General features: G+C 46.4%; 1 protein-coding gene across 2 annotated transcripts; it reads right to left on the bottom strand.

The window, feature by feature from the left end:
• Positions 1 to 812: 812 nt before the first annotated feature.
• UBE2D2 (ubiquitin conjugating enzyme E2 D2) lies at positions 813 to 25,680 on the bottom strand. 2 transcript variants are annotated; one of them, XM_041488061.1, is made up of 8 exons: positions 25,541 to 25,680; positions 24,910 to 25,182; positions 16,893 to 16,956; positions 13,300 to 13,331; positions 13,132 to 13,209; positions 12,938 to 13,043; positions 3,176 to 3,269; positions 813 to 1,700 (listed from the first exon to the last, which is right to left on the bottom strand). In XM_041488061.1, exons 2-8 carry the CDS (start codon positions 24,910 to 24,912, stop codon positions 1,655 to 1,657), a joined length of 423 nt encoding a protein of 140 aa, XP_041343995.1. In that variant the 5' UTR covers positions 24,913 to 25,182; positions 25,541 to 25,680; the 3' UTR covers positions 813 to 1,654. The 2 variants fall into 2 exon arrangements, with proteins under 2 accessions (XP_041343995.1, XP_041343994.1); XM_041488060.1 differs by lacking the exon at positions 24,910 to 25,182 and having other exon boundaries at positions 25,541 to 25,673.
• Between the last annotated feature and the right edge of the window lie 306 nt (positions 25,681 to 25,986).

Below are 25,986 nucleotides of genomic sequence, written 5' to 3'. Positions count from 1 at the left end.
CCTGCCCAGCACCATCGAGAGATGAGACAAGAGGAACAGATTTAGACCAAAAGCAGTGGACATTTATTCCTCGTTTGTGCAAGAGTGTCAAGATGCATTTGGGAATGGCTGGGACAGACCCTGTGGCTGGAGAGCCAGCGGCTCCAGCCTCTCCTGCCCGATGGCTTGGGTTACAATTCTACTAAGAGGAGATAAACTTGCAGACTCACCTACTGTCACACCAACGATGCTGGCAAATACACTTGTATACAAAGAAAAGTTTCAAACTACATTTTTTCACTAGATTCAAGTGAAGACTTTGTTCCAAAAAAAAAAAAAAAAAAAAAGAAAAAAAAAAAGACACATACAAGTACAATTTAAAACTGTATGAACATTTGCAAATGTTTAGTGCAAAGTAATTATGTAAAAGCTACATTTTATGAAAGTTTGTGCTGATGTGTTTGGTAGGTTTTTTCTTTTTTTTACCCTTTTACATCCATTTTTTTAGTTACATAAGGTTTCACTTACCTACAGTACATATGCATTGTGTTAGGTCCCATGCAAGTGGGAGTAATACCATCAGGCTTTGTAAAATGTCACTCTGATTCGCATTTAGTAAACTGCTTATTTGGTTTAACAGTCAAGTTCCTGGCACACTACACATCCTGATTTCATCTAAGTGCTCAAGCTCCTGTTTGCCTCTTCAGGTGCCTTGTGTGATGCAAACCAAACTGCTTCACGACTTCAGCCCAAAAAGTTTTTTTAGAGAAATCCACCGTTAGTTTAAGCCTGTAACAAACTGCTCTGAAAATTAAAAGCCTATTCACACAAAGTTATATGTAATGACTGTAGTAATCAGTTTATTACACAGATTAATTCATTCTTGAACGTACAAGCTCCAGGGGAGCAGTTGGGTCTTTAAATACACACAAGTTTTCTGTCATATGGATTTTTTTTTTTTTTTACCCTTACATCCAGAAAGACCTAAGCAGTTAAAAAACTTAAGAAAAATAAGAGCTATTAGCTAGGTATTAACTGAGAAACCACATACAAACCAAAAGAAGTATGAAGGGAGGGAGAGAGTTGAAACAAATCAACATCACTTGATGCACTAATAGCTCCAATCCATTTAAATGGTGACCGGTTAAACTTAGACCTTAAACACAGGATGTGGGTACAGTTTCTCATTGGTCATAACATTTACCTAAGGTGTAGGTCCTTCAGAATAAAATGAATACAGAAACAGCTTCAAGTTCTTCACCTTGCTTTTCATAACTGTTATGAGTTTAAAAGGATTCCACTTAAAATCCTTCATGGATCAGCAACACCGTCCCTAGAAAATCTGAAACCCACCAGAACTCTGCCCATTCCCATTTGATTTCCCAATTTAACTCAGCAAGGAATGCTTTTAGGCTCACAAAGTTATGACTGAAGAACCAGCTTTTCACACACACACTTCTCTGCTAGGAGTCAATGTTGGTACGGGGAAATACAGTATTTCTAGTTTGTTGTTCCAAGTATGTACAACACGCAGCACTGCTGTATCAGGTAAACATGTGCACAGGGGAAGATGAGGCGTGGGCTCATAGAAAGCAGTCAAATGGAAATCAAAAGGACTTTCTCTTTCAGAGTTCCCCTATCTTTATTTGTAGAGGTTATCCAATAATTTCTTTAATTACATCGCATACTTCTGAGTCCATTCCCGAGCTATTCTGTTGTACCTGTATGTATAAAAAGAGGATTTACTCAACATGGCATCTGCACAGATTTCAGCTCCAGCACTCTAGTCTACACATGGCATGAAATCACAGTACTATCATCAGTTTGTAAAATTTAAGAGCAAAATTAAACATTATGCAAACAGGGGAAACACGAAAGCCCACAGTGCTTCATGGAAAAGAAATACCTGGTGGTATTTACAACAGGAGATCTCAGATCTCTGTGACTGGAGACAAAAAAATGGAGCTAGAACAGGGCTGAGGGGAAAGGATTTTCAGGAAGACTTTATCTGTGCCTCCCCCAGCCCCATCTGCTGTGTCCCTGGGGAAACTCTTACTGTAGGGTTTCACTTGGTCATTCTGGAAAATAGATTAACATGTTCCCCCATCTCCTGCTTCCCTGGAAAGTTAAGCCCAGTACCTGCCATCAACTCATCTGCTAAACCCCAACAGCCTGATTTTGTTCTATACATTTGGCTATTTTGATGACTGTCAGGACACAGTGATTTGTCAATTCCCAAGAAATCTGTGGCTTTTACATCCAAATATTCTTTACAGCCAGAGGAAGCTCAGGATACTTGTGTAAACAAAGCAGTTGTGTGCTTAACTGCACTGCTGAGAGCTTCTCTGACAACAGAAGGCAACATGTTCATGTTCTACAGAATTTGTAGAGTAAGACAAGCCTGAAGTTCCCTGTAGTTACGCATACCAAGTTGGTTTGGTGTTGGAATTTAGTCTGTAGACAATATTCTTTAGCTTAAAAATCTGACAATCTACTCATAACTAACTCTCTCCTTCATATCACTGCTCAAGAGACTACCCAAGGAGCAAGTCCTTGTGTTTAAACCCAAAATTTATTTCCCTATTTTTGTAGAAAACAGGAAGGAGTTCTGCACACTTAAAAGTGCAGATAATCACTGTTGATTGTGTCTCCAAATATATGCTGCTGGTCTTGCAGCTTTCAAAACCAGGATGCATAACCTTCTCTAACACTGCTCCTCATGTATGCAGTAGAGGAAGCAAATCTGTGGACTATTTTCCCTTCCCTGATCAGATCTGGAAGGGAACAGTGAGGTAGAAGTGTTTACAACACTAAACTGTTAAAGTGCTTGCTGGAGAGTGCTCCTGCCCCATTTCTACATGACTGGTTCTTCCCTTGTGTTGTACAGTGAAGGTAAAACAGAGTTTGTTATTTCATTGTATGACTCCAGACCCAGAGCTGCCATGGAATTTTCTCCCGTTGGAGTAACTTGCTCTCCCTCTGGTGGTTACATGGGATTAAAGCAGCTCAGACGGCGGCACTGGAAAGATCCCAGGGGAAAAAAACCCAGCAAAATCTCTAAGAAGACCAGAGAGCAGTGATTTGCCTTTTTTCACTCTCACACTTTTCCAAGAAGCAGTTCCTCTCAGTTCCCCTTCACTGTGTAAGTGTGGATTCTGCCCTGTCAAAATCCATGGGTTTTGGCTTCCATACTCACTTTTCTCTATCTGTTTTGTAGATCCGTGCAATCTCAGGCACTAAAGGATCATCTGGATTGGGATCACACAACAGAGAACAGATGGACAAAAGTACTAAGGAGAGAAAAGAGACACTGAATTAGTTCCAGGACAGCTGAGGACACCTGCACCAGTCAGCCCATGCACTTCCTTCCCCTCCAGCCAGCAGCATCAGCAGCATTTTTTAAGTTTGCCAGGAGCACCAATCCCATGTAATTCAGCTGAGCCATTTTGAACAAACTCCTTTTACCAGTGAACTACACAACTTTTCACAACCACAGTATCACAGTGAGTAACCTCCTGGATAGGTCTATCCAGCAGCAGCCTTAAACCACAAGGCAGAAGTGTTCTGCCTGAGAGTCCTCTAGGAAAACATCCTTGCTTTTGCACCTGAAATTCAGCAGTTCCCTGAAGTTCCCTAAAGCAGCCACTGTTGGATGACTTGGAGAAGCATTAATCAAAAGTCAAACAGCAGACAAGTCCAGCTGAAATGAAGGAAGCAAGAGCTGTTCACAGCTACTTAAGAATCACAGAATGGTTTGGGATGGGAGGGACCTTGAAGCTCATCTTGTTCAAACCCCTGCCATGGGCAGGGGCACATCCTACCAGCATAGGCTGCTCCAAGCCCCTTCCAACCTGGCCCTGAAGATCTGTTTAAAAATAAGCTGGTCTGCAGTGAATTGAAAGGCTTAATTTTTTTCCAAGAATAAGGAAAGCTGAGATGGATTTAGTGTAGAACAGCATCCAAAATGACCCAAGAACGCCCAGCTCCTTGCACTTGTATCTATCACAGAGCCCCAGAACTGGAGTGTTTCACTATAAATACAGAGTGGATGTATCCCAGACGGCACATCCTGCTCGGCAGAGCCCTCATCCATACAAGGAGCCAGGACACTGCTGCAAAGCCACAAATAGCACATGGACATTCCTACACTCACTGCACAGGAGCAGGGAAAAGGCAGGAAGTTATAAGCAAACATATTGGGACAACACTACACCAGGCATGGCAGGGACATCTTGCCCCACTCCCAAAAATGCCAAACATTCCCTTCTCTCCTCCTGCTTGGATCAAACAGTGCCACTCCATATGTCCCTTCACCAATTGCAGCAAAGCAGTTGTCACAGTGCAGCCTCCAAGCAAGGTGCAGATGACAAGAGTGAGGAGTTTGAAGACACTAAACACGAATCTGCTCCAATTCCCATCACTTGCAGGAGGCAGAGCTATCTCTGAAAAATGAAAGGAGACAGCATGCAGCTCATAAAAACAACAAAGGTGTTAAGATAGGTTAAAAGAGGGCCACAAAACAGATCACAGAATGGCTTGGAATGGAAGGCCCTTCAAAGTCCATCTCATTCCACCTCCCTGCCATGGGCAGGGACACCTTCCACTAGCCCAGGTTGCTCCAAGCCCTGTCCAACCTGGCCTTGGACATGTCCAGGGATGGGGCAGCCACAGCTGTTTTGAACAACTTGTGCCAGGGCCTCACCACACTCCAGAGAGAAGATGGAAACAGGTCTGATATTCAGTTTTTTTCAAGTGGGACAAGAGTGAAAGCTTCCTTTAGGTCTGAACTGCACAAGTTGCTCAGTGTTGTGAGCACCAAGAACCCACAAAGCCACTTAATTCAGTTTTCTCACTTGTTATTGTAGACTCTTCACTAAGGAATTATCAATTCCCAATTCAAAGCTTCTAAAACAAGTTTGGTAATAAACCAGTCTTGGTTTGGGTGAACATATTTCTGGTTCTAGAAAAAGGAGCAAACCTCTTCTCCCTTTTCCCAGTTTTCCACAGTGCACTTGTGAAAGTTAAGAGTTAAGCGTGAATGTTAATGATTCTCCACCATCAACTGACACAGGGCCCATTTACTGAGCTCCCTCTCAGCTCACAGTGTGCAGGAGGTCTGCAGAAGCCACTGCTGCTGCACTGGTGTCCCTCAGCAAGGCAGCACACTCAGCACCTGTGGCACAGATCCAGCACCAGCTCTTTTCCCCCTACAAATCAAGTAAAGCCCATGATAGTTTTCAATGGGAACACCTCTGCCACCGCACACTGTTCCCAGTCAGTGCAGTTTGAAAACAGCTGTTTCTCCAGCAATTTTCCTGTAGCTCATTTCTTTCTGTCAGACTCCACTGCTCTGGTCACTGAAGTTTCTTCAGCTGTAGGATGAGTAGCTCCAATGTGTCTCCTGCCCTCACCAGAGGACACAGGAAATCCAATCAAAAGTTTTCTAGTCAACTGTTGTAACTACTCCCTCAAGTTTTATCTTATCACAGTCCTTTAAAAGCCCAAGGAATTTTTGAACACAGTGGCTCAGCCTTCATCAGCAGAACCACACTGCAGGTCTGTGCACTGCTCTCTGCCCACCCTCACACCCCTTTTCCTAACACTCAGCAGTTCACTTTTCAGTATCACTCCAAAAACACTGAATAAAAATGGACACAATCATTTGGCCTCAAGCTGCACTGCCGCATTCAGCTGCTTTGATTTATTTTCCTAAGTCTTCATTATTCCAAATTATTCTCATTACACTAACTCTTGCTGGTGACTTCACATCAGTCCCCCTTTTATCTGTACAGCCACACTAAAAAAAGTATTTTTAACTCAACTGGTTTAATTTTAATATCCTGCTGAACCCAGTTATTTGTCCAAAATCAATTCTGCAAGTTTCTCCCAAGGCTTTCCACTACAACACTGCACATGCACGTTTTAGAAGCAACATACAGAAAAATCCCTTGGAAAAGGCACCACCTCAAAGTTTCAAGTGCAAGGGGAAAGGGAAAGCAACCCTTACAGATGTCAGCTGTGTATCAGAGTTCTTTGATGCATCAGATAATGAGTTAAACCAACACCATGGAATAAGAGACTCACCAGGCCACCTCCCTCTGCAATCAAGTTTTACTGCAATGAATTCCACAGCAAAGCCTGTGACTACAATGTAGCCAAATGACTACAACATTACTATCAGACAATGAAAAGAGAATTCCCCAAAACTTTTGGAACCACAGAATCAGGTTGAATAATTACACAAGGCAGGTAAGTGACACTTCACACCTGAACATCCTGCATGGCCATGGGCAAAGCATTATCAGCTTGGCAGAATCCCTTCAAGTCCCTCAGTGGCAGGGATGTACTTCAAGTGTGCACTCTTTGAATTCAAGTCTGCATTCTTCTCAGTAATAGCAAAATAAATCCTACTTGCCATTAACTCAAGGGATTCATCCCTTGAAATAACTCTGTACAGAATTATTTCTCATAACTCTTAGCTGTCAGAGCTGTCCAGCCACTAAGCAACTTAAACCACTGTCACTTTTAAACTCCTTTTCACATGAAAATTGGTTTTGCTTTGTTTTATTTCGCCAACCAGGCAGCCACTGACCTCCAACCCTTTAACTACACTCCCCATCTATCTCTGCAGACAACAGATAGAATTTACCCTTCTGTGTGCTTCCTGCTGCCATGGTCTAGCACAGACTCCTCAACACCAAGGAGCTGGGAGAACCAAACTCATCAAGCAGAAGGGCTGCTAACAAAGTGCTTCTAGAAAATGGGCTCAGCTTCTCCACAGAGCAATGACAGAAATGCACTGTCATCAGGCACTAAGATCACTGAACCCTTAAGACTGCTTGAGTAACATGCAAAATAAGTGTGTAACACTGCACAACTGAGATCCAGGTTCCCTCTCCAAGACTTTCCTTTAAAAAGTGTATAACACTGAAATTCGTGGGCGATCTTTCTCCATGCAGCTCCTCTGTGCAGAAAATCATGTCACTGACAGGTTGTCAACAAGACCAGCTCCAGTTCCCCACTACAGAGCCCACCTCAGCAGCTCCCCTGCTGTACTCTCACCACCAAGGTCAGCCCACCACCCCTGATGGGCAACTGCACCTTCCTGGTTCTGCCCCACCTCACACTGAGCAGATGTGGATGCAAATTCCAAAGGTAAATTTCATGGCTGGGTTTCCTCTGCTATGAAGCAGCTCAGCCATTAGTCAGGACAATCCATGGTGTCAGCTCTTCACAGGTCCTTCCAACCCCAGCCAAATGAGCAGTGCAGAACACAGTTTAAAGTCCATCTGCTACTGGAACATCCAAATTTAGGTGTGTTAAAGATCCTGGAACTCAAGAGGTGAAAACACTCTTAAAAGCAGCTGATCCTAATCTTCCAAAACACAAATCCCAAATCACTCACTTTGTCTGCACATGCTGACTGGTCTAACACCCACCACTCCAGCCACCCCCTTGACACAGAGCACCAACCACTACAGATCCTGCTGCTTAAGTCTAGCTGGAATTCCAAACAAACTTGCTCCACTAAAGCACTCATCCATGGGGCACTTCAGAGTAAGGAAAAGTAGCTGAGCAGCCATGGAATCTCCAGCTGAATTCAGAGAAGGGAGATAAATGGCACTTATATTTCCAAAGTAATGAGCTCCCCAGAAGAAACAGCTGGTGTGTTCTGATCCAGCTGCTGTTTGGTGCAGTTACTGCCCTCCAAAAGGAGCCAATTTAGAATCCATCTAGGAGTAAAGGTCCATCTCTAAGCAGGCACAGAGACTGCACCAACAAAGTGTTTGTTACAGTACCAAGAAGGTGCTGAGATGGTTGCTCTGCATGCCAGGCTGTCAGGACAGCAGGATGACACTCAGCTCTCCACCCTGGCTGGAGTCACACCGGAGGTCAGGACCACCTGATCATGGAAAAGCTCAGGCAGTGACACAGAGCAGGTGGATAAAACAGAGAAGCATCAATCCCTGGCCATCATGAGTTCACAGCAAAGGCAGCAGCCCACCCCACCTGCTCTGTCCTGGGTGAATGACAAACACTGTGCCAGGACTTTCCAAGGAAAGTGATTTGTCACCTCCTGGAGCCCAGGCCATGGCTCTGGCAGACAGTGCTGGGCTTCTGGCACAGCCCAGTTTCTGAGTGCAAAAGTAACAATTTGTCAGCTAAGGTTTGACTGAGCCTGGTATGCTGGAAGACACCTCTGCCAGCTGAAATGGGAGTTTTGGACATGCCACGCTGCTGAGGGATTCTTAATTCCATTCTGAAGGGTTTATCCAGCTGTCCTGCTTCTCTCACCAGCAAGGGCTCATTTGTTCATCATCAGCCTGGCAGCCTCCACGTCAAGGTTCACTGCTACTTCCATCTCTGCTCCTTACTAGAGTCAGGTTTTTTCCTGATTTTGGGGAATATTCTCCTACATAATCACTGTTTTTGAGTTTCAGGCCCCAAACCCTTGAAACTTGAGACGTGTAGTTGTCAAAGCTTTATCTGTACTGACAGATGCTAAGCTTGCAGCATTCAACACTGGAAACACCACTGCCCAACAGGTTCAAATGCCTGGCTCCTGACTGTGAACAGGCAAGATGCATCCAAATAAATGAAAGGAACTCTGGCCTCTGTTCGAGTTAAATCCTATTTCTTAACCACAACCCCATTTCCAACTCCTCCAGCCATCTTCCCCAGCCTTACAGGAAGTGTACCTTTAAATCTGAGCAGTTTAAACTTCTGGCTTCAAAGCAACTTGCATTCCTGCTAAGTCAGTTCAACAATTTCTGGTGACAAAAGAAGAAAAGTTAAGTATTGCCCAGTGTATCCCAGACTGGTTGAGGTTGGAGAGACCTCTGGAGATCATCTTGTCTCAAGCAGAGCCACCTAAGACAGGCTGTCCATGACAATGTCCAGGGGCTATGCAGTATCTCTGAGGTAGGACAGCCCACAGCCTCCCAAGGCAACCTGTGCTGGTGCTCAGCATCCTCACTGTAAAAGTACAACATCAAGTGTTTCCTGCTGCTCAGAGAGCCTCCTGTGCTTCAGCTTGCCCCCCACTGCCTCTTGTCCTGTCACTGGGCACCACTGAGAACAGTCTGGCTGTGTCATCTCCACCTCCTTCAAGTATTTACAGACACTGCTAAGATCTCCTGAGCCTCCTCTTCTCCAGAATGAACAGTCCCAGCTCTCAGCCTGTCCTCGTAAGGGGAGATGCTCCAGTCCCTCTATGGTATTCTGGCCCTTCCCTGGGCTCTCTCCAGTACATCCACACTTTCCTTGGCTGGGGAGCCCACCCTGGGCAATGCTCCAGGTGGGCTTCATCAGCACCCAACAGAGCGAAAGGATCACAGCCCTGCTGGCACCACTCCTCCTAGCACAGCTTTCTCTGGAGCAAGGACAGCTCCTGGGAAGCTGCACAAGTGGCTCAGTTACAGTTGTGAGAGTTTAAACAGAAAAGTGGGCACTTCCCTCGGAATCCCAGCTCAGCACAAGTGGAGACACTGACCCATGCTGTGACAAAGCCACGCCCAGTTATGTGGGTAAAGCTGCAGTGGGCAAACTAAAAGCCAAGATGATCAGAACCCAACTTCCTGATTTTGAAAATGGCACTGTGAATGTCCAATTCAATATCTCAGTACTATTACTTCCAGCAAGTCTTAGTGAAGTGATTCATGAAGAGAAACATCACAGAAAATCCTCACTGCACCAGGCATGGAAGTCTGGACAGAGGGAGCTGAAGTCTTGCATGAATGAGGCAGAGGTTACTCACTGTCCCTCCCAGGCAGGGCCCTCCAGCACACTCACACAGGCTCCGTGATTTATTCCTTACAAAACACAGGGAGAAGTGGGACAAGACAGCAGATTAGTCCAACCTTTACTGTCCAAGTGCTTTAGTTCAGAATTAACTCTTGCACAGCCACTTGCCAAATTCAAGAGAAAGAGTGTTTTTTCCAAAATGGCTGAGAACAGCTGTAATAATGTTAAAACACTTCATATTCTCCTGTTTCAGGCAACAGGGTTCTTATTTATGCAGACTTGGAGATAATGTTTTTAATTTAAGCCTACGCATTCTGCTTAAGCCTTGGAGTTCAAATTACCCACCACGGTGTGGTTAGGACTGTATTTTGAGGTTATTTATTCTCCAGTATGTATTCTTGAGGGAACACTGAGTTCAGAATTACTAATATAAGCAAGTCAGCTGTTGTACTGAGACAGTCTCTGCTGTTCTCCCAAGTTTTAACAATTGTAGGAGGGACAGAACAAAACCCCAAAATGCCAATCACCTCTATCATAACCACAATCTTTATTAAATTGCTTACAGAGGGCTGGCTCCAGAGTGTGAGGAGCCAAGACCCCTACCTTTACCACTGAACTGGAATGACTAAGTAGCACTGATACGATTTTTCAGTCTTTCCACCAGGAAGTGGCACTTTTAACCCACAGGAAGTCAGTGCACACCCCTTCCCCTCTCTCCTTGCAGGTTAAGGTGAAAAGCATCATGTACCACACATTAACTGTGAGCCTAACAGTGAGCTGCTGATAGTGCTGCCTCCCAGCTGCCTCAGGAGGAAGCTGTGCATGATAAGCTCTTTCCTACAAGGACTGGTTCTACTCTTCCCAGATTTCTCAATCAGTAGGAAGTACATTTTTTCATAGCTGTGCTCTAAGTTATCTGCTTACAGAGTTTAAATTCAAACAGCCTGCTCCCAGGAGCATCCAATTTAAAGGGTGGCACAATTTAGGAAATACTCTCAGAAATCTACACTACAAATAATAAATTGATGCTTTGGAAGAGGTATGAGCTTATTGCTGAATGTTTTAAGTCTTATTAGTTACCCCAAATTACCTAATCCAACAATTTTTCCTGCTAGCAACACATTCCTTCTTTGATAAGGCTGATCAGTTACTAGGAAGCTGAAACATCCCTGAAGTCTGTCACAACACACTCTAATCTGACTGAATATAAGATTTCAACCCCAAAAGATCCAAGTTGCCTTTGTGGACTTTATTTCCATTTGTTCAAGATGGGAACACTTCCCCTAAGTACCAGCTCTCTGCTTCTGAAGTCTGCCTTTTGACAGGGCATCCCTGTGATTCTGAGGGAAGTATTCCTATAAAGTCACTCACCCCTAGGAATCTGCTTTGTTGTTTTAATTCCTTCAGTAAATGTAGCCCCAGGGAGGTGGGACAAGGTTTTCTCCCAGGCTAGAGCAGTGTGGCTGTTGTGCTGTGTGCAGCAGAGTGTGAGCATTCAGCTGAACTGTTCAGCAGTGAGAAGTGATCAGCACCACAGAGCCCCCTAAACCCAGCAGGGAGAAGGGCACTGGAAGGGGCAGGTGGCACAGAACAGCCACCCTGATCCCATGGCTTATTCCAGCTGAGTCACAAGGGTATAGTTTGAGAAGGGTAAGAAAAAAAGAGTTCAAAGCAGAACACAAAGGGAGATTGAGATGTTAAAGCATATTGCAAATGTATTTGGGCAGTAAAATTAACACTAGGATGTATTTTCTGAGTGATTAAAGCTGACAGCCTGGAGCAGCCTCTTAAATTCTTGCCCCATCTTCTCCCAATTGTCCTAATTCCAGTCCATCTCCCAGTATTTTCAATCATGCTGTCTATCACCCCACCACCCATCTGGTCACTTCAGACTCCCTAAAACAATACAGCATTTTCTCCAGTTAAGCAGCAATTAAATCAAACCAGACCAGACATCAGTGCTTGGGGCTAATTTGGTGTTTCTAAGAGCAGCCAGTACTGACTGAGAGCACTTGTAAGGAAACTGCAGCAACCTGACAATCAATTATTTTTTTCTTCACTGACACCATTTTTTCAGTTCTTTCAAGACTTTGAGCCTTGTGCCCAAGCAGATTCACTTCTGACAAGAGACAAGGAGATACTGGTTTGCCTTTCCATCTGCTTCTGCAAATGCTGGACAGAGAAGGTGGAAACTTCTGTGGGTTCAGGGAAAGGCAGACAGTGATGATGTCCAAGGGATGCACCAGGATCACCTGTCTGAACCAGAAAGTGCCTGGGAACATCACATGTAGGAGAAGGACAGGAACAGGAGAGCCTCAGAGCAGGGACACTGTGAAGGACAATGTAATCAATGTGACAACTGCAGCATTTGATTACAAGGACAGTGTGAAGCTACAGAACAGAAGGGTCAAGAAATGATCATGCACAGGGTAGACTCCAAATATTCCTAAATTGCCGTGCCTAGACCTACAAACTTGATCCACAGTTTGCAAATCTATAGTTTCAATAGCCAAAAAAAAAAAAAAAATCCAGCCTGTGTCTTCTTTCAAGATAACTAAAGCCTCCTATTTATATTAAATATGAGTACTGCTTTACCAGGCAAAGGCTAAATTCCAGAGCTCCACAAGCTAACACAGCTCACAGGGACCAAGATACTATTAGCTAACTATTTTAAGATTGTTCAAGCTAGGCAAGTTTTAAACTATGTTTCAGGAGTTCACACCATTGGAAGTTCTGTTAAAAAATTACCAACATGGAGCTCTAGTGCTCCCTTGAAAGAGAAATTATTTTTGATATGACAAAGAATTAGCAACTTCACCATTTTTTAAAAGCCACAGCTGCTTCCTTACATATTTTACTCTGGGCATATCTTGAACATTAAAGTCTTCCACTGTCCCATACTAGGTTTTATTTTTTATAGATTTGTATCTATTTTTAGTTGAAGTGTTCTGAGGTGAGGTGGCAGGAGTTTGTACTCAGTGTAGTAAGACTTATCTGATTCACTGGCAAAGCTGAGGAGTCTCCCCATGGCCACAGGGAAGCTGGATGTCCTGAGCATCCCCTGCTCAGGAATTGGCTGCAAGCTCCATGTAGAGTCACAGGACAGAAGCAGTGACCACAGAAATGGTGGATTCCAGCAGGAATGCAGCAGTTTTTACATCCCAAATCAGTACTTCATTTTAGCAGAGCAAAATGAAATAAGCATTGGAGGTACCTTTTGAAATAGTTAGTGCTGGGGACCACTGTGATCGTAGAATATCAAGACAAATGCTGCCATTACTGTTAATATTTGGATGATAGATTCTTGTTGTAAATGCAACCTGCAGAAGAAGGAAAATTTCAGTGTAGGCTCACAAATATACATCACACCACATGGTAACAGACAGATTTATGGCAGAAGCCACTCACCTTAGGTGGTTTGAAGGGATAATCTGTCGGGAAGTGAATTGTCAAGAAAAATACTCCACCTTGATAGGGACTGTCGTTCTGTTAATGAAAAAGAATCGTTGCACCTTGAGGAGATACTACCAGACCACCAGTCAAAAAAGCCATGAACATCAATTCTCTCATACTTACTGGTCCCATTATTGTAGCTTGCCAATGGAACACTGAAAAAGAGAGAGATTTACTTCAGTTTGGAGAAGCTCAAGTAATGATCTACTTTCTTCCAGACAAAACAGCACAAGAAAGAAAAGTCTATTTTAAAAACAAAGCCTTGTGAAAGGCCACAGGGAAGCAAGCCAAGGAATTAAAGAGAGACAGAGCAAAGCACTCAATACTCTGCAGTCCTCACTCCAGGACTGCTGTGTACCACATACACGTCCTGCAAAAAATCCCATTACAATAAAAACCCACATAGTTCTAGGCAACTTTTCAGGCTCAAAATTGTGAGTTTAAACTTTGTAATTTCTAATGAATCAGCACCCATGACTGCCCCTTCGAGCCAGCTACAGCAAAGCTCCAGCATGAACTCACAGCTGCTCTCCTGCTCACACCTGTGACACACGGAAGGGAAGCCCAGGCTCTGTGTGAACCAAACCAGTGGTGTCCTTACAACATTCAAGCATCATCTACACAGAGGCCTCAAGATTTCACTAAAGCAGCAGAAAGAACTGTCCTAGGAAAATGCAGGAATGATAGTCTGCCCCATATTTGGAGCAGGATGTGCCAGGACACACTTCAGGTTAAATGGACAGAAGTTAATCCTCACTTGTATGCATCTGCCCAAGAGAACTTTCACCTGGTAACACAAGAGGATTTGTGAAGAATGTTGCTGTGCTGGAAAAGAAAATAGTCAAAGCTGATAGTCTGTAGGAGGCACACTGGGGAGCTCTCAGGGTTCCTCTGTCTCCACAGGCTTCAGTGCCTGTGCAAAGAGCAGCCTAGGAAATTATTTGTGAATTAAGACTATGGAAGCTTCCCTCAACATGGATGTCACCTACACAGCACCTTCAGAACTGGGGAGGTGTAGATGATGGCAGCTGTTTCAAGGGAACTCTTCAAGACAGGAGATGAAGCCACGTGGAAGTGTCTGTGCCTGACTGGCACCTGGTGCCCACAGCTGTCAGGACTACCTGGGCCAAAAGCAGGAGTGGCACTACCTGTTCTCATCTAGCACAAGCAGTTTTTAATTACACATGGTACAGGCACTACAGCTCAGAATGATCTCATACAAGGAAGGAGGAAAAAAGCAGAGTGGGAGTAGCTCTGCAAGGCTAGGGGAGAAGAGTGTTGGGTTGGAACAGGTTTGTTTTAATCTACTCCTACATTTCTACAGGAATGTGTAACTTTCTGTACACTTCAGCACTGCAGAGTAGCTCAGAAATGATTCAGAAAGATCTTAGTAACTCATTTTTTTCCTTTTAAAAAGAATACCTGAGCTTAGAGTTCTCATCTGTAACAGAGAGAGAGGATTTCACTACTTAAATATTCACTCTCTCAGGAGCCTGGCTTTGAGAAACTCTACATCCAGTGAAGGATTAGGAAACCAAGACAGCAGCTCACATGTAGCATTCACCCATCTTCAGGGGGTTCAGACAGTTTCCCAGGAGCTCCCTGTCACCTGCAGCAGGACAGGGAGAAACATGGAGGAGAGGACAAAGGAACAGCAGAAATCCCACAGGAGATTGCAGCCAACCCCAACAAAACCAGTAAAAATCTCACAGATCTTGATGAGATTCACTGTGGTTGCTCTGCAGAGTCACCACTGAAAAGAGAACCTCAAATAACCAATGACTTCCTTAAACCCAACAAAACCCAGAAATAAAAACATATCCACAGGCAATCTCAACTTGTTCAAAGCTAGAAGGGAGGTTTGTGTTTCCTCCCACTCAATGCCTACCCCAGACTTGGATGCTTGTTTAACCTAACCGTTAAATCCTGGTAACATCCAGGACAAGTCTGGTGAATGCAAAGATGGATTTGTCATGCAGAGCTTATTCCAGTTGATTCTTTCCTTTGCAATCAGCCAAACAGAGGTATTTACAAAGGCAGGGGGCTGTTGGCTTTCAATAGGTAAGCACAGGTACATGTTTGGAAAAGGCTAAGCCACTGGAAGCATACCAACATCATCCAGTCCCCAGCACACTTCCAAAACGCAGGCCAGAGGTGGGTGGAAGAAAGCTAAAAACACACTGCCAGGAAAATCCCATTCCTACAGCTCACAAGGCAGGAAAAGCCCTTTACTTTCTGAGGTTCATGAACCCCTGAGATGAGAAGCTTATAGCTGGGACAGTTTGTATCAGCTGGAAAAGGCACAGGACAGCACTTTGCAAGCACAGCACGTCCTGAACTCTGGGAAACGTCGCTCTGACAAGGCAGCTGCAGCAGACCTGGAGCACAGGGACCTGGGAGAAGGCACCTTTCTGTTGCTGCCACTGCTATCCACTTACACACATCCAAATTGTGGCTCTCAAGAACAAAAGTCTTTCATTAGAGGTCTTTCAGAAGGGTGGCACCAGGAGAACTGAATAGTACTTTAAAGCTTTCTGTATCAGTAGTAACTTTCCATTCTCAGCCTTCACCAACTTCTGTTACCACCTCCTCTGCCAGACAATCGTCATCACCTTTGATAAGGCTTTGGAAAACACAAAGTAGTTTATCATGGCACAAATCACACTTACTAATTTAAGGGAATAAAAACCTCTGTCAGGCTCTCCATCTTAGTCTTGTCTATGAAACTACAAACCTCTTTGAAATACTGTTTGGAAAGCAGAACTAGGTTGTCAAGTAACTACTGCTAAACACCCTCAAAACCAAGCTGGGCTTCCACTCATTTGAAAGAGCTGCTGAACAGGAACATTCCCACTAATTTCAGTATTTTCACCCTCAGGTTTCAAGTGCTTTTTTTTTTATGTAGCCCTACATTTCTACAGGAATGTGTAACTTTCTGTACACTTCAGCACTGCAGAGTAGCTCAGAAATGATTCAGAAAGATCTTGGCAGCATTTTTTCATTTTAGAAAGGATACCTGAGCTTAGAGCTCTCAGAGAAGGCGGGTTTCCCTGCTTCCCTCTCCCCTCTCTCAAGAGCATGGATGCTTTGCTGACATCACTTGTCAGACCACACTGCACAGCAAATTCAGTGTGTGCTGTTTAGGGGGCATTGCAGCCACAGCTGCCAAGGGCTCTCAAGGAACCTTTTCCACTGTCAGAGCTGCTACAGGAAAGAATGTGAGCACAGAACAGCAGTAACTCCCAGTCACTCCCCAGGTGAACAGACTTGAACAGGAAGGCCAAGAAGATTGTCTGAGGCTGTCCCTTACACAGGAGCTGGCAGGGCATGCTGATTTGAGCAGTTTTCAGACACCATGTATAGTTTAGATATCTGAGTTCAGAAGGCTGTGGGCAGCTGCTTGCTGGTTTGACCACAGATCTACTGAGGCTTTCTAACACCATCCCCCAGGAGAATTCCAGAACAGTTAATTTAAAAGGCATAATTTAAGATGTGCATTGAGTTGCCCAATCAATAGAGTGGGAATAACACCACTGGCACACAAGGAAGGTGTAAGAGATACAGAAGAGCAGCAAATTTAAGATCAGGAGGTGGTGTATTATCTAGTACTCTAAAAGAAACAGAAGGATTCTCCTTGCTGAGGAACTGGACATCCTTTCAGAAGGAAAAGGAAAAACATGGGAGAGGGCAGGTGCTTGATGAGAGCAGATACTTACTGTCATCCCCGACAGGCCCTGCTGAACACTGTGCTGGAGGATCACGTGCCAGGTCGTTCAACTCCTGAAAAACAGGAAGAGTTTGTTTCACTTGATTTCAAAAACAACCATGCCATTGCTCAAAGGCTGCTAGGGGCACTCTGGCAGCACCACAGAACTAATAACCAGGACTCTGGAAAGTAAAGTTGCATCTTAAACCCAGGAGACACATCTGGCACAGGCCTCAGGGACCTGTCCAGGCTGCAGAGCCTCGAGTCACAGCAACCCTCATGTCACAGGGGTCGCCATGTCTGCCTGCACTGGTCCCAAGCATTACCAAGGTACTGCATCTCCTACCAGCCCCGGGTCACAGAGAGATAAGATGGCCTCAATCCAACAACTCTCAGTATCAGCCCTATTTTATTCCCTCAATTGTAACAGTTCCAGTGGTGCTCCAGCTACAGTGATCCAGTTTATCACCTCCACAGCCAGCCTGCAGCACACACAGCTCCCATAACCTGGGGCTGTTTCACCTCCACACATATACATCAGTGACCATGGGTGGAATGGAATAAAACACAAGGCCTTCCATACCCACACACCTCACTGAAATCCCCCACTTTTCAGTGGCTGTGTCAGTCAAATTGTCCTCTGAAGAAATCCTATAATGAGTCTGAACAGGGTGAGCAACTCACAGTACAGCTGAACTATACTATTTTGCTTAAATTTAAAGCAAAATTTCAGCACAGTTCAGAGAGTTACTCTTACCAGTAATTCACATCAGCCATTTGCTCAGGAAGTGGATGTTTGGTGGAAAGTGCAAACAGAGTAAAACTATGAAGTCAAACTTTACCTGCTCCATTTCTGGCTCAGTCACTGACCTGCTCTGCATGATAGGCCTGAACATATCACCATTTTTGTCTGTGAACTCAGTCTAGAAAGCTGAACACACACCAGATAAGGATTACAACTATTATCTAGTACACAGGAAACACTCCCATGCTGTCCCTGGTCCATTGTGTGTTCAGCTTTTCACCTCCCAGAACAGTCCAAACTGGAGTCTCCATACCAGGCTTTTGGCAGACAAAACAAGTAAGTACAATGATTAAGACAAGCTGATTGCAGGAATGGAAGAAAATTTGCCATTTAATGGCCTTTTGTTATTTACAGGCAGTGATTAAGCTTTTGAACAGATGATCTCTGGGAGTTCCAGCTTCTACTTCCCAGGAACTGGGAGGCCACCACTAACCAAATCCAAAGACACAAATGCTGCCTCACATCAAACACGTACATCTCTGGATTTCCCCCTCCAGATGCAGTGCCCCAGAAAACCTCACAGGCCCTGACACACACACACACATTTGGGTTTTGCCCTGAGCAGCTTCCAGCTTCTAGAGAGCCCTGCTGGAAGCCTCTTTGCCTTGACACCAGACTATGGAAGCTTTCCTAGTGCTCCTGCTGGGCTTTTTCCACTTGGTGTTCAGCATGGACATGGACAGGAACAGACACTGAGCACGCAGCACCTGCTGAAGAGCCTTCTCCCCCCTGGAGGGGAAGAGAGCATCTCTAAGTATCCTCCAAAGACACAAAGCCCCTTGGAGTTGCTTCAGCACCCTGAACCACCAAGGCAGCACAGGAACGTGCAGAAACCTACACACACCTTCCTCAGGGGCAGTCTAGTCATGTCCACAAAGAATGAACTGAGTCTACACACAACAGGCATGAAAAGTTTAAAAATAGCAATGTATCTACTCTTTCTAAAGGTGTATGGAGTACAGACCACTGCCAAACAATATTGGACTCTTGAATTTCTGGAAAAAAATATTTAATACTATTGTATTCAAAGCCCCAAACACACAACTAAAAAAAATACTCTTTACCACTTCTCATCCCATTCTATGCATCACATGACCCAGAAGGTACAACTGGAAGAATGCATGTTTTCCATGCATGACCACAACCTACCATGGATGATATTTATGAACACACAACATGCACCTTGCCTGCTATAAAAAGGAAAGAGTTACAAACATGAGCTTGGGCACACATTTTACCAGTTAGTAAAATACACAGCTCCAGAGCTGCCCTGACACTCCCCCTACATCCTGCTGCCCAAATGCTCCAACCACTTCAAACTGCAAATAACAGAGGGACCACAAGGTAAGTCCCCAAGAGCCACAGAGGCAGCAGTGAAGTTCAGGTAGTAGCAATTTCTCATCAAAATACTATTTCTTTCTACACATATTCAGTTTCAGGGAGATTTCTGAGTTTTCTGAAGCCCTGGGTATTACCTCCGTAGAAAGTGATTACTTACAACAACCACTTGTACCACTTGTCTCAGTGACAAGGTGGCGGCATTTCAGGTTTTGTTCCATAAATTCACAGAGTGAAACATCACAGATTAAAAGGTTTATGTAAAAAACACTGTGTAAGTTCCTCATGCTTAAAAAAGTATTGCGCCAACTCTCAATTCAAGCCCCTGCAGCACAAAACTTTCCAAATTTTGTAGAACAGCTTGGAGAACAAGTTCAGCTCTTCCCCTTCACCCCTCAAGACTCCTCTGGAGTGCAAGCACCAGCTGCTTCTGCCTACAGGAGAGGCAAACACACCCCTGGATTTCCTGACAGAGCACAGATAAGCCCTTCAACATGCTGTGCCATTCCCTTCCAGCTGCTCTAAGACTCTCTCTACACCTGCAGAGCCAAGTTCAGGAGCAGGAAAGGAGCAGCTCATGACTGGCAGCACAGAGAGGAGCACCCACAGCTGCTGCACAGAGCCAGGCACCTGTCCCAGAGGCTGCTCTGCCTTTTGCAGGCTCCTGTGCAGCTCCTGAGCTATCATGAGCATGACACCAGACCCACTCAGGTCTTGGCTTCCAGCTGTTGCTGAGGAATGCTGAGAACCAGCTGGTTTCTGTAAGTGAGAACAAATGACTCTGGAGTTCCCATAAAGCTGGAACTCATAAGACATGGAGGATTCAGTTACAGTTTGGTATCATCTACAACCTGAATGTACTGGATCCCCAGTTGCAAAGCCCAGTTTTTCCCCGTGATCCAGGAAGTCTTGCTGGTCCATGATCAAGACTGACCTCGACCACACTGATATTAAGCCAAAATCTGAAGAAAGCCATAGCAGTTTCCACTCCAGACAGTTTTTGATCCTTAAGCACATGCAGATTTTGCTTCAGGAATTTACAAGCAGCCTTTAGATCAAGTTCCAGTTTGAGTTACTCAGCTCCCAGGGCTGCCTCATCCTGAGTTGGCTTTCCAGCTGAAGGCATCTTACAGAATTTAAAGTTTCTGCCATCTCCCTTAAGCAAAATATCCCTGGGGCTCGGCCCACTGCTGTGGATCCTACCATTAACCTAACCCACCTCACAACTCTTAATGAATCCCTTAGCAAAAATGAGGAAGTGGAAGCACACCACAAAGCAAGGTTCAAGGTGTCCTGCCTAAAGGCCAAGTTGGAAAAAACTACTACCACTACATCCACACAGAAGATACCCTAAAAGCAACAAAAATCTCACAAGAACCTGACATTTAGGCACCAAAACCCAATTTAACCATGCTCTTAAGTTCCCAACAAAGCAATCCCTACTCAGGGGTTCCAGGAAAGCATTTTAAGGAAGATGGAAGGTGCTTATACCACAGATGCCCCAACTGTGCTTCCCAAGTCATGACAGGCATCAGCTGCCAGCGAGGCCTCGAGGCTCACAGGTAAACCAGTGCCACCAACCTTGCTCAGCCTCACAGCACCCTCATCCCTACCCTCCTGTTCTACTTCCAGGAGCTGGTACAGTGCCTTTAAAATATACCTCAATGCAGGCATCCACAAACTGCACAAGAAGCTCTCAAAAAAATCAAACACAAATGGTTTAAGTCTTATAAGTTTAACCCTGCACACGTTTTATGTTTTAATTATCAACTCCAAAGACATTTGTTAGTGAAGTTCCAATTCACTCCTCTAGACAACAAATCCCTCCCCAGCCCAACACACTCCTGGTAAAACCTGCTCTGGCCAAAAGATAAGAGGAGTTTGAAGGATTAAGTTAATGCTAATACAGCCTTCAGTAAGAATAACCAACATAACTGGCAACATCAAGAAGCCAATCAGGCAAGTAAAAAGCCAGCACACTTTTTTTTTTTCTTTTTTTTTTACAAGCCAGCTCCAGCAATTTTACTAAGCCTTGGTATACAGCAGAGCTCCTCAAATCCACTCCAACACACTATATGTATTCGTCTGGATTATCCAAAGTCTTCTTAGCTTGAACTCCATGGGCTTTCCACTCTGCTCCAGTCTGAGCTGCTTTCACATTGTACTTTACTAAGAGACCACATTAGCTTGATTATAAACCTAATTTCTGCCTCAGGTTGCTGCTGTAAGTGAAATAAGCTTTTCATTTGCCTTCAGCATGTTTATTTGCCTGAAGCCCCTGAACCCTTCAGCAACAGGCAGTGTAGGGAGATGTTACAAAATCCTGACTTATGTAACCAAAAAGGAACTCGTAGCCACTTTAGCCATTAATTGTTCCCAGCTCCCAACAGAGTAAAGCCAAGCAATGGGGATTGAGGGCCAAAGTCGAACTGATCACACCCTGCCTCACCTCAAGACCACGGCACAGAGGAGCTGCCAGCTCCCTGTGCAGAGCCAGCAGGGCATGAGGGTGGGAAGAGCCTGTGCCCCTTCCCTGGGCCAGCAGCATCTCCCTGCCAGGTGCCAGAGCTGTATCCAGAGGCATTTCCCACTCTCCATCTGCCCAGCAGCACTGGGCAGGAGGCAGTGTCACACACGTGCACCAAGGTCAGACCAGCAATTCCTTACAGTGTCCATAGGTGCTCTCCCACCCACAGGACTGCCATTCCAGAGTATCTGCCACTACAATCAACAGAAGCATTTTAATCCTTTCAACAAAAACTGCTTTTGCAATGCTTGAAGCTGCTCAGATTCCCCAACTCTGACTCCTCACAAGACTCTGCAAATGTCAGAAGGCAAGTGAGCAGCATGAGAAGCCATGAAACACAGCTACAGCCAAAGTACATGTTATAAACAAGCTCTGATGTAACTGTCACCTTTCATTTTTATTTTTTTTTTCCAAAGCCTGAACAGGAAGAAGACCAAAGCAATGTGTAACTTCCTCCTGGTGTAGAATCTGAGTATCAAAACACCTCTCTAGCTAACAGAAGCTGCAGCAGCATTCTCTGTACACAAGCTCTCCAACACAGATGGGCTGCTCTGGCAGCTCCACGCACGCAGCGAGAGGCCCAGCGGAAGAACCCAGTTGCTCCCACTGGCTGCTGTACAGAACTGGCAGCACAGAAATAACACCAGGTCTGCTCAGCACAGGTAGCACAAAGACAACTCTGACCACCAAGGCTGGTCTGCACCGTTGTCCTCACACATCCCACCCACAGGCACTGCTCCTTTGGGCAGAAATGATGCCTAAGCATTTCTGGACTGCAGGACTACATCAAGTACTACCCCCCCCTTCCACAGCTACACAGCAACAGCACTGTGGAATTCAGTTTAGCTACCTGGTTTTTGAGCCTATGCATTATAAGCAGTAGTAATCCCCGATTCCTCTGCTACAGAAAGTGTTTTACTTGAGCAGGGCTGGAGCACAGCTGCTGCTTTCCCTTCCCCCTCACCCCTGATCACACAGGGGAGCCCGTGCAAGACAATGAGCTAACCTTTTCCTTGCTTTCCCATTCAAAGAACTCCAAACGGTGCCCTAGTTATCCACTTAGAGGTATTGCATTCCCTAAAGATAACCAACACAGATGTGGCTGAATTCAAAGGGTTTTGGCTTAAACCTTAAAATGGAAGGCCCTCCTGTACATTTCTCCCATCCTGCCCTTAGACTGCTTCACACTGCTTTTCTTATGAAATACATCTAGAATAAAATAGACCATTTTTACATAGATATAAAAACACCAATTCAATTACTATACTTCAGTGTTACTGACTGGAAGGACTCTGCCTGGCAGTATTGCTTACACCCCAAACACTTCTCATAAGAAAATATTTCAAGTTTCAGACCCATGATCCAATAAAAGCACCTAAACAAGAATTTGGAGCCACACTGCCCAAAATACTGTGGTGAGTAACACAGGCAGCAATCTGAGAGCAGGTCTCACCCAGCCTGAGCTCTTTTGGAGCATCTGCTCAGAGAACAGCTGCTGCTGTGTGCACACATGTTACCCCAGCTCGAGCCTCTGCACAATCCCAAGAGCAACTGTGCCACCAGTGACAGGCTGGGACAGACCCTGCAGGTCCCTGTGCTGCCTCACACACCAGCAACAACACGGCTTGTTCTGCCCCTCTCCCAGCCCAGCAGAGTTCAACATACAAGAGGCCATTTCAGGTAACACTGTATCAAACCTTCACTCTTGGGATTTTCGCCTTTCCACGTTCTCAGCCCTGTGTTATCCAAGGATGCAAAAATTTTGACAAAAACCTAATAGAAAGCCTTTGTGGTTCAGTAAAAACCCCAACTGCCAAGAGCAAGAGTCAGTGGCCAGACTGAGCCGTGCACACTGATAACACCCTTAAAAAAAAGCCAAAGCAGCAGATTTCTCTGCATCTCTGTGCTCGAGTCCACTGGGATTATTCCCATTCAATCCACATTCTCCAGGCTCCTGCTCCTGCCACAAGCTGCAGCAGCAAAGGTCAGAAACTGGCTGTCCCCTCGCTATCCTGACAGGGACGGCCACTGCACACTCCCAGAGACCACAACAACCCCGAATGATGATAGGAGCGCTCTCCAGGGGGTTTAAAATAGCCCGAGCGTAAACAGCCAGCCATGATTACTGAAGCAGCTACACTGAGACACCCACAGCAGCTCTGAGCGCTCCTTCCAGCCTGTAGCTTCAACGCCCATCCAACTTCCAAAGCATCTGGGCTGCTACAACAGGCAGATTTATTCCCCTCCCCATTTGCTGGTTTGTGGAAATGCTGCCTCCAGCCCCATCATCTCCCTCTCCTCCACAGCCACCACACTCACTCCACTGAAACTCTTTGCAGAGCTCACACAAAACTGCTTTGGTGATGCTCTTGCTACTTCCCAAGGCTTTGAAGGCTCTCATAGCCCTTCAGAGTCCCCATTATCTCTCAGGGCTCTTTATTCTTGAAAAGCAGCACGAAGAGTCAGTCCACAAGCACCCAACGTTAACAAAGACTCCACACATCCAGCTTTTCTCCTGTCACAACCAGCCTGGAAATGCAAGTGCCCTCAGAGTGTTGACTCCTGACCCTCAGCATGCACTGAACTAAAACCAAGCAGCTTTCCTGAGTTACCTCACACAAGATTCACCCTCCCCACGATAGCCCTGCACTGCCTATGCGTGCCCAGCCCCCCACAGCCACATTTACCCTCTTCAGCATCCACTGCTGTGTCTCCCAGGCCGATGAACCCACTGCTGAGGAGTAAGAGCTCTGCCAAAGCACCTGTGAGCCCACAAACACTGTGGAAGAGTCCTCACAATATGGTCCTGAGTCCTCACAGTAGCCCTAAGGACCACTAAAGTAAGGGTCAGAACACTTGCAGAGAAGCAAGACTCAGCTGGAACACAACTTCCTTATGTAACTCACTACCAGATCCACAGCTGGAAAATCCAACAGTCTAAAATCATACTCCAAACACCTCCCTTCCCAGGGCTACCTATTCCACAAGCGTAAGTAAGGCTTCAAGCTCTCTTCCATTTTCTTCCCCACCTGAGCTTTAACCTGATCAGTAGGACACATGAAGCTTCACAAAGCCTCCAAGGTAACCTACAACCAAAGCAGAGATGTTAACACAGACCGGACACTACACACAAAACCAAACAGGGCCACAGAGTGAGCTATGAGGCAGTGGGTTTACAGCTGGTTCTAGGTAAAAAATAATGTGCATAGTGATCAAGAGGAAAAACACTACGGAAGGGCTGCTTGCTACACCTGAACCTTGTACAGATTCCAAACTGACAGCTACACGTTTTGCAGGGAAAACGGATACAAACTCCCTGCCTGAGTCACCAAGGTAATACAAGTGGACTGCAATTACCATCGAGGGTTTTTTTCCTGGTAAAAGACACCGATGATCAAGCAAACATGGTCCTAAGACAGCAATGGACTGGGCAGCAGTGTTTTTCCAAAAAGCCAGGACACGGAGCACGGCGCAGCTCCCGCTCCAGAAGGCAAGCTCGTAGCTTTCTCTACAAGCCTGCGGGATGACTCAGGCTGTAGAACAGCGCTGGCTCCATTAAAAGAGCAAACCACACTAGTGTGTGACAGGTTTACTGCGCTCAGCTGCCCGACACCGCGATCCTTGTCGCTCCTGGAGGAGGAAGAGAAGCCCTTGGACACGGGGCTGCGAGACGAGCCACGCCGGAACTTCCAGCGCGGGCCACGCTGCGCTCCTCGGGGCGCCTTCCTCCGGCCGGGCCGGGCCGAGCCCCCGCGGAGCCGCAGCAGCTGCCGGGGCCGCCGCCCCCTCCGGCCCGGCCCCGCCGCCGNCGGGAGCGGCCCCTGCGCTGCCGCCCGGCCCGAGCCCCGCGGGGGGGAACCCGGGCGGGCCCAGCCCGGCCCGGCCTGCCCGCCCCCCCCACTGCAGGCCCGGGGCCGTGCCGGGTTATATAAGGCGAACGGGCCGGGGGGAGCGGGGCCGTGCGGGGCCGGGCCGGTTCGGCCCTTACCTTGTGGATTCTCTTCAGCGCCATTGTGTGCGCGAGGCGGCGGCAGGAGGGGCGCGGGCGGAGGGAGGGGGCGGCCCGCGGGACTATTTGCGAGGGGAGGGGGGGAGGAGGAGGAGCGCGGAGGTGGCGGCTGCGCGGGGAGGGGACGGGGAGGGACGAAGCGAGCGGAGGGGCGGGAGGGGACCGGGGCCCCCCGGGGCGGCGGGGCCGGGGCCTGGCCGGTGTCGGGCGGTGGCGGCCGCGGGCTCAGCGCTGCCGCAGCTCCTCCGTTCCCTCCGCCGCCGCCGCTTTATGCGCTGCCTCCGCGCCGTCCGCAGCGGATCACTCCGCCACGCCGCCGCCGCCGCTGTCCCCGGGCACCGCTCCGGTTCCCGGGGCGGAGACACCGCCGTGGCGGGGAGGGGAAGGAAGGGAGAGGCCGGGACAGGAGCAGCGGGAGGAGGAGG

The sequence above is a fragment of the Pyrgilauda ruficollis genome, unplaced genomic scaffold (genome assembly GCF_017590135.1).
Source record: "Pyrgilauda ruficollis isolate IOZ18807 unplaced genomic scaffold, ASM1759013v1 scaffold86, whole genome shotgun sequence".
NCBI classification, from domain to species: domain Eukaryota; kingdom Metazoa; phylum Chordata; class Aves; order Passeriformes; family Passeridae; genus Pyrgilauda; species Pyrgilauda ruficollis.
Note: the sequence above shows the minus strand (reverse complement) of the source record. Positions and strands in the feature narration are given on the sequence as shown.